General features: G+C 37.1%; 2 protein-coding genes across 2 annotated transcripts; one reads left to right on the top strand and one right to left on the bottom strand.

The window, feature by feature from the left end:
* Positions 1-684: 684 nt before the first annotated feature.
* On the top strand, positions 685-1,302 carry LOC125475620. Its single transcript, XM_048580598.1, has one exon. It carries the CDS (start codon positions 765-767, stop codon positions 1,083-1,085), a length of 321 nt encoding a protein of 106 aa, XP_048436555.1. The 5' UTR covers positions 685-764; the 3' UTR covers positions 1,086-1,302.
* Positions 1,303-11,561: 10,259 nt separating this feature from the next.
* LOC103945311 (MFP1 attachment factor 1-like) lies at positions 11,562-12,241 on the bottom strand. The gene has a single exon (XM_009355871.3). The coding sequence runs from the start codon at positions 12,185-12,187 to the stop codon at positions 11,711-11,713; it is 477 nt and encodes a 158-aa protein (XP_009354146.2). The 5' UTR covers positions 12,188-12,241; the 3' UTR covers positions 11,562-11,710.
* Between the last annotated feature and the right edge of the window lie 923 nt (positions 12,242-13,164).

Raw genomic sequence — 13,164 nt, 5'->3', positions numbered from 1 at the left:
AAGCTTCCAAACTCAGCCATGAAGGTTGCATAATTGAAGCAGTCGGGTTAGAGTAGACCTGCAAGTGTTGTTGCGTGGGGGAGAGATTTTGATTTTCAGGAGTTTTAATTTTGCAAAGAAAGAAGGAGGAATTGACGAGGTGGATGTTGCCCAACTCCGTCACTTCACCATGGTTGATTGGATCCGAATTGGAACATGAGAAGGAATCGATGGGAATCTTTTAGGTGGAAAATTAGGGTTCGAAAAGGGCTGCTTCAATGGTGGCGGGTGGGTATTTGGGAAGGGGAAGGTGGGGTGGGTGAGAGGCGGGATAGAGATTTAACTTAAATTTTTTTTCTATTTTTTAAATTTTAATTTTCACGTGAACCTCTTAATGACACGTGGCACCCAATTATTGTCCACATGAGCGTCACGTCATCAGTTAATGGGAGACTTAATAGCCAGACTAACAGATGTATAAGATTGTCCCAAAATTAACATTTTAGGTATGATTCTGGGACGAAAAAAACTTCATCTACCAAATGTTGAAAACCATGAAACTTGAAAATAGTAAATTGAGATTTAAGTAAAAAAAATACAGGAAAACAAGGAAAGTCAAACATCTTGTTGTTTTACCCCACTGCATTAACAGCTAAGCCACACCGTCATCAGCAACTAAAATTCTTGTATATATACGAGTGGCGAGCCCTTCCTTCTCAACACAACAAAGAAAACAAACCAACCAGAAAAAAGTGAATAGAGATTAAAGATTTTGTTAGTTGAATATGTCAATGAAGAAGAACTCGGCAGGATCAAGTTCCAACTGCGTGTGGGTTGTAATGGGGTTGATGGTGCTGATTGTGTCGCTGCAGTTTGCTCAAGTTGATTGCCGAATCCTAAAATCGACGATGGCGAGTGTTAATGCCACCACCACTAGCGGAGGATGCAAAGGTGGTGATGGGGCTGAGGAGGCAGCAGGAGGAATGGCTAGCTTTGCTGTTTCTTCTAACTACAACTCGAGCAGCAGTACGGATCTTCGTCCTTCTATGAGGAGCTTGGCGTTTAGATTGGCCTCTGGACCTAGCAAAAAAGGCCCTGGCCATTAGCTTAATGAATTCCAGCTTCTCTCTCTCTCTCTCTCTCTCTCTCTCTCTCTCTCTCTCTAGATCTCTCATTCTTTTGTTGATATTTATACGTTCATGCTGCACAAAAGTATGACTTTTTGGATCTTTTTTTTAATCCGCCTAGGATTTGCACACGTATACCTGTAATTTTCAGTCTTAGTTCATCATACAATGGCACAATTACGCAATCCGTAAAACAGATTATGGTTTGTTGTTAGTTATAATGGAACGCAAGTATTACCCTTTGTAAATATTGCAAACAAACTTTAAAAGGAAACTTGTGGAATATTATATGAATGCTAAAATTAAGTGAAGTGATAATTTTCGAATCCGGATCCTCTTCGTGAGTATCTGGGGATCCATAAATCGTGTCTGTTTATCGTACATTGTGCGGTTAGAAATCATTTTAAATTTTTTATTTAAAATTAAACACAAATAGTCTCTGACAAAAACTGACCGTATGATGTACAATAAACAAACACGATTTATGGATCATCCAGATCCTCACAAAGAGGATCCTCCTGTTGGATAATTTTCATATCCCACCCCTCATTTTTCTTTTTAAATTTCCAAGCACAACCTCACTTTTTGCCATAACAATTCTTGTTTCCCGCGTACAACCACCATTCCTTGTTTCCCCTTCTCTCATTTTGAGGGAAAAAACTTTAATTTAATTTGCACATGGACATGAAGACAACATTATGCTTGCCATCCAAACAACATTTTAGGAGACCAAAAGAGCAAGCAGGAAAAAAAACGCATTTCTGCACAATCAACTGCCAAATGTTTCTCAACTGAAGCAAAAAAATAATAATAAAAAGACGGAACTATGAATAAAATAACAAATTGAAAAAAAAAAAATCCTTCAATTTCCATGGCGGACGAGAGGATGAGGAGAAAGATGATTACAGAAAAAATGGAGAACTTCATTTGGAAGGCATGATTAATGGTGCCAATCATGCCATGCTGCTTCATTTTGTTTTGATATATTAACGCATGCAACACATTGTGCAAGTATATATATATATAGGACACGGAACAATGGAGGCACAACCCTAAAATATTGGAGGACTTTTGGACTCTTGTGAAACAAGATCTGTTTGTTTATTGTAGTAATCATTTTCTCCCTCCAACCCGATCTTATAACAACCCTAATTTAAATTTTTTTGGAGACTTCCCAATTTTCTTTTCTTGAATTTGGTTGGTACAAGTTTCTTCTGTAGTTTTCGGTCATATACGAATAGATTTTCAGTCTTTAAAAATGGTACATGATTCATATGTTAGGCTTAACGGCCACACTTACTATTAAAATTTCAGAAGGATAGTTGTGATCTACCACTAACCAAATCGATATTGTCCTTATTAATCACCCATGCAATCAATAAGCCTAAGGTTCCTTGATACAATTTAGAAGTGAAACCATTTAATTTAAGTTATGATTTGTTTTGTAAGATGCCCAGCATGAAACTTTTACATTATCTAACACTTCTTTCATATCTAAACTTAGTGTTTATCTATCATCTATGCGAAAGAGGTCATGCTATGTATACAATCCCAAGTCCAATAACCTTAATATATAATCTATTAGTTGATCTGTCTGGTGGATCAATAATCGATATATAATCTAAACTCACTTACAGGTTATATCATTAATATTGCTCAATTAAGGTTCTATAATATGTTGATTTCTCATTATTATATGTATTAGCATGTAAACATAAATTCCGGCTGGGTCACTATAAAATATGAACAAGGAATTAACACAAGCTATATCTAATGCATATCTAAATCCGAAAAGAAAATCTACAACACTGAGTTATAAGATCCTTTCGGATCCATCATGTGGAAATCGATCTCAATTGCAAAAAGTAGAATTATATCTGAGCCCGTGAACATATGAATATATGATGGAGAATGTCAAGTGTCAACTGGGCAGATCAGACGCCATCTTCGACAGCTCCTGCTGGATACAGTGGTCCGTGGCCCTCAATTGCGTTCGCCGTCTTTGCTTGACATATCACATAATATGTAGTACTACTCTTTGGTCTGCAAAGCTCACGAGAGCCTTATTTAACATGCTGTGTTGATGTTGAGGTAGTTGACCAGAAACCAAAAACAAAACATGTTGGAGTTCAAAATATATCATATTTCCTTCCTTTACATGCCAATTAGGTCATTGTTTTATGACGCATATGCTACACAACTCACCCATAAGTAGCTGTTTTGCCTTAAGTTTATGACTTCAGCTGTCATTTGTCAACCTTATGACTCACGAATTAGGGTTGCCAATTTTTCTTGGGCATTATATTTCTAGCTGTATCACCAAAATAAGTGGAGGTTCTTGTGATTATTAGCAAGAAATCTTGTCCAAAAGTTTGATCCCAGTTGTACCGTACCTTGAAGATATGTACACATTTGGATCGAAAACAATAAACAGTTTATACAATGTGATACGCATTTTTATCCAAATTTGCCTAAGTAGACAAGACTTTTCCCATTCAAGTTTTTCATTTGAGGTTTGATATATGTTTTTGAAATTAGGATTTAGTGAATCAACATCTTGTGAGAGAAGAATAATTAAGTCTGCCGAAATTACAGTTGTCCTAGTTTTAGTAGCGTGCTTGGTTAGGTGACGAACACTGTACATATTGATTTAGGCTGAAACTAAAATATTCATGTGATATATATACGGATTCCAATTGAGCGTATGCAACCCATATCAGGAACCGTGCGTGTTCTTATGAGGAATTAGCCTCTCTTTATATTAGCAATTTGTTTTATAGTGAAACCTCAACTTCCTTCAAACTCGAGTTACGAAATTATTTGTAACCTAAATTAAATTTGCTATGGCAGCAGAATTTTCATAATCTGATCGCTTTTGTTCGTAATTTATGCCCTATTGACTTTGTCATTGTCATGCTCATGGAAGCTTAAATTATATACCATTTTTTCTTTTAAAATATCTTAATTTAAATATACTTCTACAATATCTGATCAAACGATCTGCAATTTATCCATAAATGAAACAAGTGGGTATGCTTGGCATATTGTAATAGTAACACCTAAGAAAACATCAAGTGGCATCGCTTGGAACTGTACAATATTACATGCTCCAAAGGACCAAAGCTAAACACATGTCACGGTTTCATACCAACTCTTCTTTCCCTACTTACCTGTAAATTAACAGTGAGTTCGAAAATCGCCAAGTGGTCTTCCACACACTCAAGAAAGAGCATGTTTTTTTTTTTAAAAAAAGGGCTCGTTGAAATTCTTGCACAACCGAATGCCTCCCTTTGAACAGCCTTTGAAATTAGCTCTCTTTGGACTAATTTAAGTATGCTTTGAAAGTAAAGAAAACACACCTAATATACACGTACGTACCACTCTTTTTTAAAGTAATTTAGCCAACCTAAATTTTGAAGAATCACTGTTCCTTGCTCACACCGTTACCCCGCACTACATACATCACCGTCTTATCTTTTATTTTCAGAGATATATTAGACCAAAGGTAAGGGTAAGGGATTATAAACTACAAATGATATCTTGCATTTATATTATAACACGTGAATTAATAACACAATACATGACCGTGCGATATGTGAAGTTCATCAAGTCTTGCATGCATGTGGTGGTAAAGAGTCGGACTACTTTCAATATTGCTAATGGGTTTTACATTGGAACCTCAACTTCATTCAACATATCACATCAGGTCAGTCCACATGTGAAACCTAACAGCCGCACGTGATTCTTGTCACCCAATTTATGCTCTCAACTTATTAATGAAGCTTGAAAGTTCCCTAAACGTGAGCATACATGTAGGGATGTGAAAAAATATTTTACAGCGCACCAAACTTTACATGTTTAATTTTACAATGTAAACTCAACTTTCTTCATGACAATTTTCTAAGACTGTTCAACAGAGAAAAAATAGATTTTCAGATAAAAGTGGATATAAGTCATGCATGCCATTTCTAAACAAACACTGCTTTTAATTATCCCTCTCAAATTGGTTGTCCTGCATTTTTATGGGGAAAAAAAAAAGAATAAAGAGAGAGCGCGTTACAGATGTAACACCCGCGTTAGATCGATCATAGAAGAGGACCGTGGAACCTACATGAGGGTATCAAATGTGACCATGCAAACAAGCTCCTGCTCAAAACACACACACATACACTTAAAAGATTTTATGGACCAACGAACATTTTCTCGTTGCTGACATACAATGGTTTGGCAATATTTAAAGTCAAATTCCAACAGCACAAACGAACCAGAAATTTCGAAGTAAAAGCTCACCTCCCTAGCCTTGCTTGACACGTCATTCTACACAAGTAAACTATAACCAAAAAAAAAAAAAAAGTAATGTTAAGGAGATCAAAATTTTAAATCACACAAGTAAACTATAACAAAAAAAAAAAAAAAGTAATGTTAAGGAGATCAAAATTTTAAATCAAATTGTGTAAACCAAATGATGTAGTTATTGATTATTGGATTATTAATCAAATGTCGATTAACGTTTTGATTTCTTATTGATAACACATCATTTGATTTGAAAATTTAATCTTCTTATCAGTACTCAATTAAAAAACACACAGGAAAATAAGGGAAAGTCAAACATCTTGTTTTTGACCCCACTGCATTAATAGCTAAGCAACACCGTCATCAACAACTAAAATTCTTGTATATATATGAGTCGAGAGCCCTTCCTTTTCGACACAACGAAAATATAAACCAACCCGAAAAAAATTGAATAGAAATTAAAGATTTTGTTAGTTGAAGATGTCAATGAAGAAGAACTCGGCAGCAGGATCAAGTTCCAGCTGCGTGTGGGTTGTGGTGGGGTTGATGGTGCTGATTGTGTCGTCGCAGTTTGCTCAAGTTGATTGCCGAACCCTGAAATCGACGGCGAGCTATAATGCTACCACCACTAGTGGCGGATGCAAAGGTGGTGATGGGGCTGAGGAGGCAGCGGGAGGAATGGCTAACTTTGCTGTTTCTTCCAACTACAACTCGAGCAGCAGGACGGACCGTCGTCCTTCTATGAAGAGCTTGGCGTTTAGATTGGCCTCTGGACCTAGTAAAAAAGGCCCCGGCCATTAGCTTAATGAATTCCAGCCCATCCCTCCTCTATCTCTTTCTCTCATTCTTTTGTTTGATATTTATGTTCATGCTGCACAAAGGTGTGACTTTTTGGATCTTGTTTATGATCCGCCCAGGATTTTCTCATATACACTTGCACTTTTTCAGTCTTAGTTCATCATATAATGGCAGAATTATGCACTCTGTAAAACAGATTATGGTTTGTTGTAATTAATAAATTTCAAATATTAGTAACTGGATTTCGTTAATTCCGGTTTTTACTTTCTGATTGCACCTTACATTGGTGTTTCCATTGTGTTTGTACCATGCAGCTGAAGAGTCTACCAAATAATCAAAACCTTGCTCGGTTTCTATTTTCCTTCCATGAATAAGTTGGAACTTTGGATTACATAATCACAGAGTATTACTAATTCACTTGTTATAATATTAATGGACAAAAAGATCATATCGTTGTGAAATGTTATTAACTCAAATTCTATAACATGAATTGAAAAAAGATTTATATCGTCGCGCAATGTGGCAATCATACTCAAATTTCACATTGATTAATGTAAGAGCGGGAAATGGAGATCCTTTTCGTTTCCTACTCTTTGGCATCGTTTGGTTTGTGGAATGTATTTTGGTACAGATATTGCTTTGAATTGGTCTTAATAGAAAATTAAAAGCCACATTGAACGTTTAAAAATGTTTTGGAATCACCAAAGTTGATTCTCTCAAAAAGCTAGCCTAAACTCAAAAAACACTATAAAGAAAGAATCAAATATGGTGTGTAAATAATATATCAATATAACACCACCCACTACCCACCTACGAGATATGAATATGGTGTGTAAATAATATATCACTATAAAGGAAGAATCAAATATGGTGTGTAAATAATATATCAATATGGTGTGTAAATAATATATCACTATAAAGAAAGAATCAATTTTAATTTCATTTTTATCTTTAGTTGAATAAGTAGACCTCTTAATCTGGAGTCCAGATACATTAGTACGTGTTATTGTAGAGATTCATTAGATCTATAGTTGAAAAATATGGGTTTTATGTAAAATTTAGCCGTTGTAGAGATCTATTAAATCCTAATATGCAAGATATAATTGTTGACTTTTCAGACTACATACGTATTATGAAAAAAAAATTGCTGAATTCAACGACCCAATTAGCAATGCACACAAATTCATCCACTGGTTTAGACAGTGGCCTGCTTACTTAGCAATATCTCATCCTAAAAAGTCCAAGTCCAACCCACCTAAAAAATAATCAAATGCCTAACTAATCCGTTGACGACCGAATAAGCTAAGGAATAAATTGAAATACTTTGACATCATTCTCTTGCGCATTCACCAGGGACTGATATATGTGACCAATTAGTCAAGCATATAAAATAAATTGAGTTATATAATAACTTAAAAGTATTTGATTATTTTAATTTAATTAAAACTTGAATATCTTGCAAGTGATAAATTGTCCTGATTAATAAGATTTTATTTTGTTTTTTTTTTTTTCTCATTTTGTGTTGAAAGTCAAACCGACCGTCTCTTAGATAAAGGGTAACATATAGGATCGTAATTTGGCCATTTTTTTAGACTTTCCTTTGGATTGAGCTACTTCTACTTCTCCTTCGAGTATATACTATTGGGCAACTTAGAACAAAATACAAGTATTTTAAATCATAACCAGATAGAGAGATGGCATAAAATGGAGAAGATCCGAGTGTGTTGTGTTGGTGTCAACTAGTTTTATTTGTCCCACATCGCATAATGACAGTTTTGCGTATGGATTTAAAGACATGAGTTCTCCAACCATTGGGTACCCGCTGTGGGTTTGTTCTCATATTCCATTGTGGTGTCAGGACTATGTTATGTGAATGTTGTTACATAATATTGTGTTACTCGTACATATAACCTAGCTCTGATACCATAAATAAATTTAGATCCCAAGCCCATCAAATTTTTGTAACAAAAATTAGTTCATATTTATTGTTTTGTAGTATCAAGGTTTCGTTATTCACATATTGGAGCCAAACTTACACGTTGTAGAGTCTACATATATTTTTTACATTTTTAACTTCAATAATTTCATTATGTTGCCGAGTGTATATTCTTTTGTAGTATTAGAGTTTCGTTATTCACATATTGGAGCCGAACTAATTCAATAAGTATTGTCCTATTTGTGTGCGTAAACGAGCTCCAATACCATGACATAATTCGAGCAATAGGTGAGGCCCTATATTTTAAATTTGGTTCATGCTAAGAAAGTTAAATTTGTAGACAAAATTTTGAAAACTAAAAGATATAGAAGTTGATTGATTTATCACTAAGCATTGATAAACATGATCATTTCTATTGATGACATATTATTTAGTTTGCAAATTTTGTCTTCTTAGTATTACCATTTAAATTTTTACTTGAAAATGTTTCAACCCTATCATGTGAACGGTTTTTTAGGAATTTTTTTACTAAATAATATTCTAATCTACTCGATATGCGAAATATAAAGAGATTTACAATTAGGTGCAAGTAGGCAATCTGATTAGACATGTAACTAACTGATCTAACTCACATCTATTTCTGAAAGAATTTTTTAAAATTGATGCTACAAAGCATGATTATATACCAACAATTATAACCCTAAAGTACATAATGAAAGCAAATGTTCTTTGCTGATCAGAGCATGCCAATTTCCAACCCACTCTGGGAAGCACAAAAATAACCCCAAGTTTCATAGCAAATATAAACACCCTATCAAATGAGTCCTCAAAAGAGCCATTAGTTTTCTACTTGATGCATCAGATTCTAACAGAGAAGGATGAATTAGGAAAGGCCAACTGCTAAACACAACACAGGGAGCGTTTCACAACGCTGATGATGTAGTCGTCGATCACGTTATTTGGGGACGGATGACGAAAATACAATGCTTAACGAAATTCTGAAAAAAGAGGTAGAATATACAGAACATGTATTTGGTATTTTCATCATACATCTTCAAAGCTTGATGCGGCATCGCATAAACCATCTAGCACAGCATGTCCAACCGCTGCACTCTCAGAAAAGAAATGCAGACAAACAAGCAAAGGCGTGCGATCATCAAGACGAACAAGGTTTCAGCTAACTGAAAAACTAGAACAAATATCAATTCCCCAGACAAATTGGGATTTAGTCCAAAGATTAGATTATGTACATAGGCCCCAAAACACTATGGAGAAACTTGCAGTGAGAGGACATCAGAAAGCTAGAGAGCAACAGGGCAGCAAAAATCGCTTATTGTCAAACAAGACATGCACTAAAACAAGGCATCTGCAAGAAAAACATCCTTAGCGGTAGCAGCAACACAATTAGAGTTACATGACATAAACCTAACATAACAACCAATCTTCCAAGGTGTGAGTGCCTGGAACTCACGATACTAGTGTTATATATATACTCAACCATTTCAAACCAGTAATACTCTTAATCAAATCCTAGTTGACCTCAAGGAAGTTCAAACTTCTATGAACTATAAAATATCAAGCAAATAACATTTACCCAAAAACATTACTCGCCTTTGCCTTCCAGATTATCTACTACGGGTGCAACAAAAAGAGACAAAAAATGAAATGAAACAAATTAGATTTGCTTATCACAGATAATGCAGATTACTTTTGAGTTTAACATGCTTGAACAACAAAAGAACTGGACAAGAAAGCTCTGAGCAAGAGCAACATTAGACAATCTCACTTTCACCGAAAGCTTAATTTGACAAGAAAATCGAACCTTTCCGAAAATGATATCCTATACATTTGCTCACATTGATTCCACAATCCACACCAAAGGTTAAAAGTTTCTTATAATTGTGAACTTTATTTCCATCAACGTAACATAGAAAATAGTAATGAGTACTTCCGAAATAAGGTTTAAATCAATGAAGAATGGTTCTGATGAACTCTCACACCATTGCAATCACATCATATGGACAATCTAAACTCTCAAAACAGTACAATGCAACAAAAGTTTACCCAAAAAAAAACAGATCAATACTCAGCGTCCTTGAGTATTACTCTCAACCCGTAGACATTTGTCAAGGTGGTTGGAGATGTTGTACATATATTATTGTTCTCCAGATTACGCTGTGTAGGTTGTGGATTTGGTGTATTCTCCTGTACAATACCTGTCCTTGGACAAGTCTCAGTCAAGGTGCTTTAAGTCGGGGAAGAACCTCAAGGAAAAATGGAGTACAAAATTTATCAAACACGACCAGTGCGAATGCAGATCCAACTACTTTCATCCATTCATGGCGCTCTGCAATGTGTCTATGATAATAATATGGTGTGGCTATTAATAATGAATTTTGAATTGCCACAGGTTACCTTCTTTGTGTAGTCTACCCTATTTGTTGTTTGGTTAGCCTATTGACTCTTTACAAGGAGGTTGTACGCCAGAGAGAGGAATTTATGGATGTGGCTTCAACTTAGCTATAGTGTGTTTCTCTCGTTGTTCGTCCTTTTAAGGTTGATCATGAGTGAAATGGAAAAGTTGCACACGTCATGGTAAACAAAGATTTGAGACCACAATGGATATCTTTAAAGAATTAGCTGAATACAAAAAGTGGAGACACAGGAGACATAAGTTGTCAAACCAATGATGGCTTTAGTCTAATTAAATCATCGATTAGATAACTTCTGTGTGTCTCCACATTTTGTATAGCTAATTCTTAAAAGATATCTATTTAGCCTCAAATCTTTATTTGACATGACGTGTGCAACTCTTCCATTTTTTTAGTCATGACCAGTCTTAGGAGGATGAACAGCAAGAGGAGGAGCTTATTGAAGCCACACGCATAACTCCACGGGTACAGCATCCCTTGTGGAGAGACAATAGAATAACCAAACAACCAACAATGTAGACCACACAGGAAAGTAACCTATGCTAATTCGAAAGTAATTATTAATAAGCCTCCACCATATTATCATGATAGATATATTAAAAAGCGTCATAAATGGATGAAAGTAGTTGGATCTGCATCATATTGTTCGTCTTTGATAATTCTTGTAATATATTTTTTTCTCGGTTACTGCCCACCTTAAACCATCTCGACATTTTAGCGGACGGATATCGCACGGACAGAGGCACCAAATCCACACCCTACACAGCACACTCCGGAGAACAACAAAAATATGCAATATTATCTACATCTGGTTTGACGAATGTCTCCGGTTGAGAGTAACAGTCCACACATCAAGGAAGCCACTTGCAGAAGGACGCTGATTCCCCGTGCTTTTCCAAATGCACCCACTTGAGTATAAAACCTTCAGCACAAACATCTCCGAATAAAGCAGATCAAGAATCAGTAGATCAATACTCTCAACAGAAACCCAGAAAATTGAAGATTGCGAAATTACCTAATAATTTAAATTTGGAGGAGGTCATTAAGTATATAGGCATCACAAGAAATCCATGATTAATACGAAATAGATCTCGATTTGAAAGCCCTAATACGAAGCTAAAAGTGACCTAACACACATGGAGAGATCAGTACTCTTCCGCCTTAACATCCTCACCGGCGGCAGCCGTAGTGGAGTCCACCACAGAGCTCGCAGTCACGGACTCCGCCGCACAGTTTTCAGCAGCGGCGATCCTGGACTTGACGGTGTCGAGCATGCGCTTGCTGATCTCCTTGGAGTAAACCTGCAGGATCTGAATCCCGTCTTCCTCGGTCGCGGCGGAGCCACCGGCGGCAGCGAAGGCGTCGTCCTCGATGAGGTGGGCGGTGGTGGAGGCCTCGTTGGCGGCCATGGTGCCGTAGCGCTTGGAGAGAGGGGAGGGCCTATTGAGGGTCTCGATGAGGCGGTTGACGACGGCGTCGCGGGTGCGCTGGGTCGGCGGCCATATGCTGAAGGAGGTAAGGAGGCTGGGCTTCCCTTTGTGAGCTGGTGCGTCGTGGTGGCGATGCTGTTGGGAAATTTGGTCTTGAGGCGCTGCTGCGGCGGTGCTCTCGGAGTCCGACATTTCGATGAGGATTTGTGGAGGTAAATACAAACGCTAAAATTCAAAAATAAATATAAAGAGAAAATGAGAGAGTAAATAAATTGTTGGTATTTTTTTTTTTTTTTCAGTCCAGAATGTTGGTGAATTGAATTCAAATGTGGGAGAGAATTAAAGTTAGGGTAAATCTCTGTTTATTACTTTCATGTTTCGTGGTTTTCAATCTTCAGTACATCAAATTTTTTTCGTCCCAGAGTCATACCTAAAGGTTAAATTTTAAGACAGTCTCATACATCCGTTAGTCAAACTATTAAGTCTCCAATTAACTGTGACGTGATGCTTATTTGGATAATGACTGGCCATTCTCGTGGAAATTAAAAATAAAAAAATTTATAAAATAAAATAAATATAAAAAAAAAACCTTCACCTTCCCCAAATCTCACCCGCCACCCTCCCACCCTCCCATCACCCACCCATTCCCCCCCACCCCCCAACACTCTTTCTCTCGCACCACTCCTACCCGGATTCCCGCGACTCCTCGCATCGCTCCTACGAAATCGACTGCGACACCCCTAACGACGCTAATGGATCCTCTTCGACAGCTCCGGTCACGACTTCGATTCAGATCAGGTCTCCTAATGGATCCTCTCCGACGGCTCCTGTCACTGCCTCACCGACAAACCTCGATTTCCTGGGGATCGCCATACCAGAGAACTGGTGATGTCTCACGCAGGGATTCAGAGGCAGATCCAGGAGCTGCAAAGGATGTAAATCGTTGCTGGTCACGAGCTAAAAGGCACATGAACACTGAGGGTATCCAGTGACGACTGGGGTGGGAGGGTAGGCACGGGTGGGATTTAAGGAAGACGAAGAGGTGGGTGATGGGAGGGTAGGCGCAGGTAGTCACAAATGGTGATGTCGGTTTATACTTCTCTCTCTCTCTCTCTTTTGTTCTTTTCCTTTGCTCCTGGAGACCCAAATCCCAGAAAGCTTGTTATTTA

This window comes from the organism of the source record quoted next, unplaced genomic scaffold (genome assembly GCF_019419815.1).
Source record: "Pyrus x bretschneideri cultivar Hongxiangsu unplaced genomic scaffold, Pyrus_bretschneideri_v1 Contig15, whole genome shotgun sequence".
NCBI classification, from domain to species: Eukaryota; Viridiplantae; Streptophyta; class Magnoliopsida; order Rosales; family Rosaceae; genus Pyrus; species Pyrus x bretschneideri.
This window is presented reverse-complemented; position numbering and strand designations above follow the sequence as displayed.

Bases quoted from the DNA above. Each gene is read 5' to 3' on its own strand.
- LOC103945311 (XM_009355871.3), bottom strand. From the start codon at position 12,187: ATGTCGGACTCCGAGAGCACCGCCGCAGCAGCGCCTCAAGACCAAATT.
- LOC125475620 (XM_048580598.1), top strand. From the start codon at position 765: ATGTCAATGAAGAAGAACTCGGCAGGATCAAGTTCCAACTGCGTGTGG.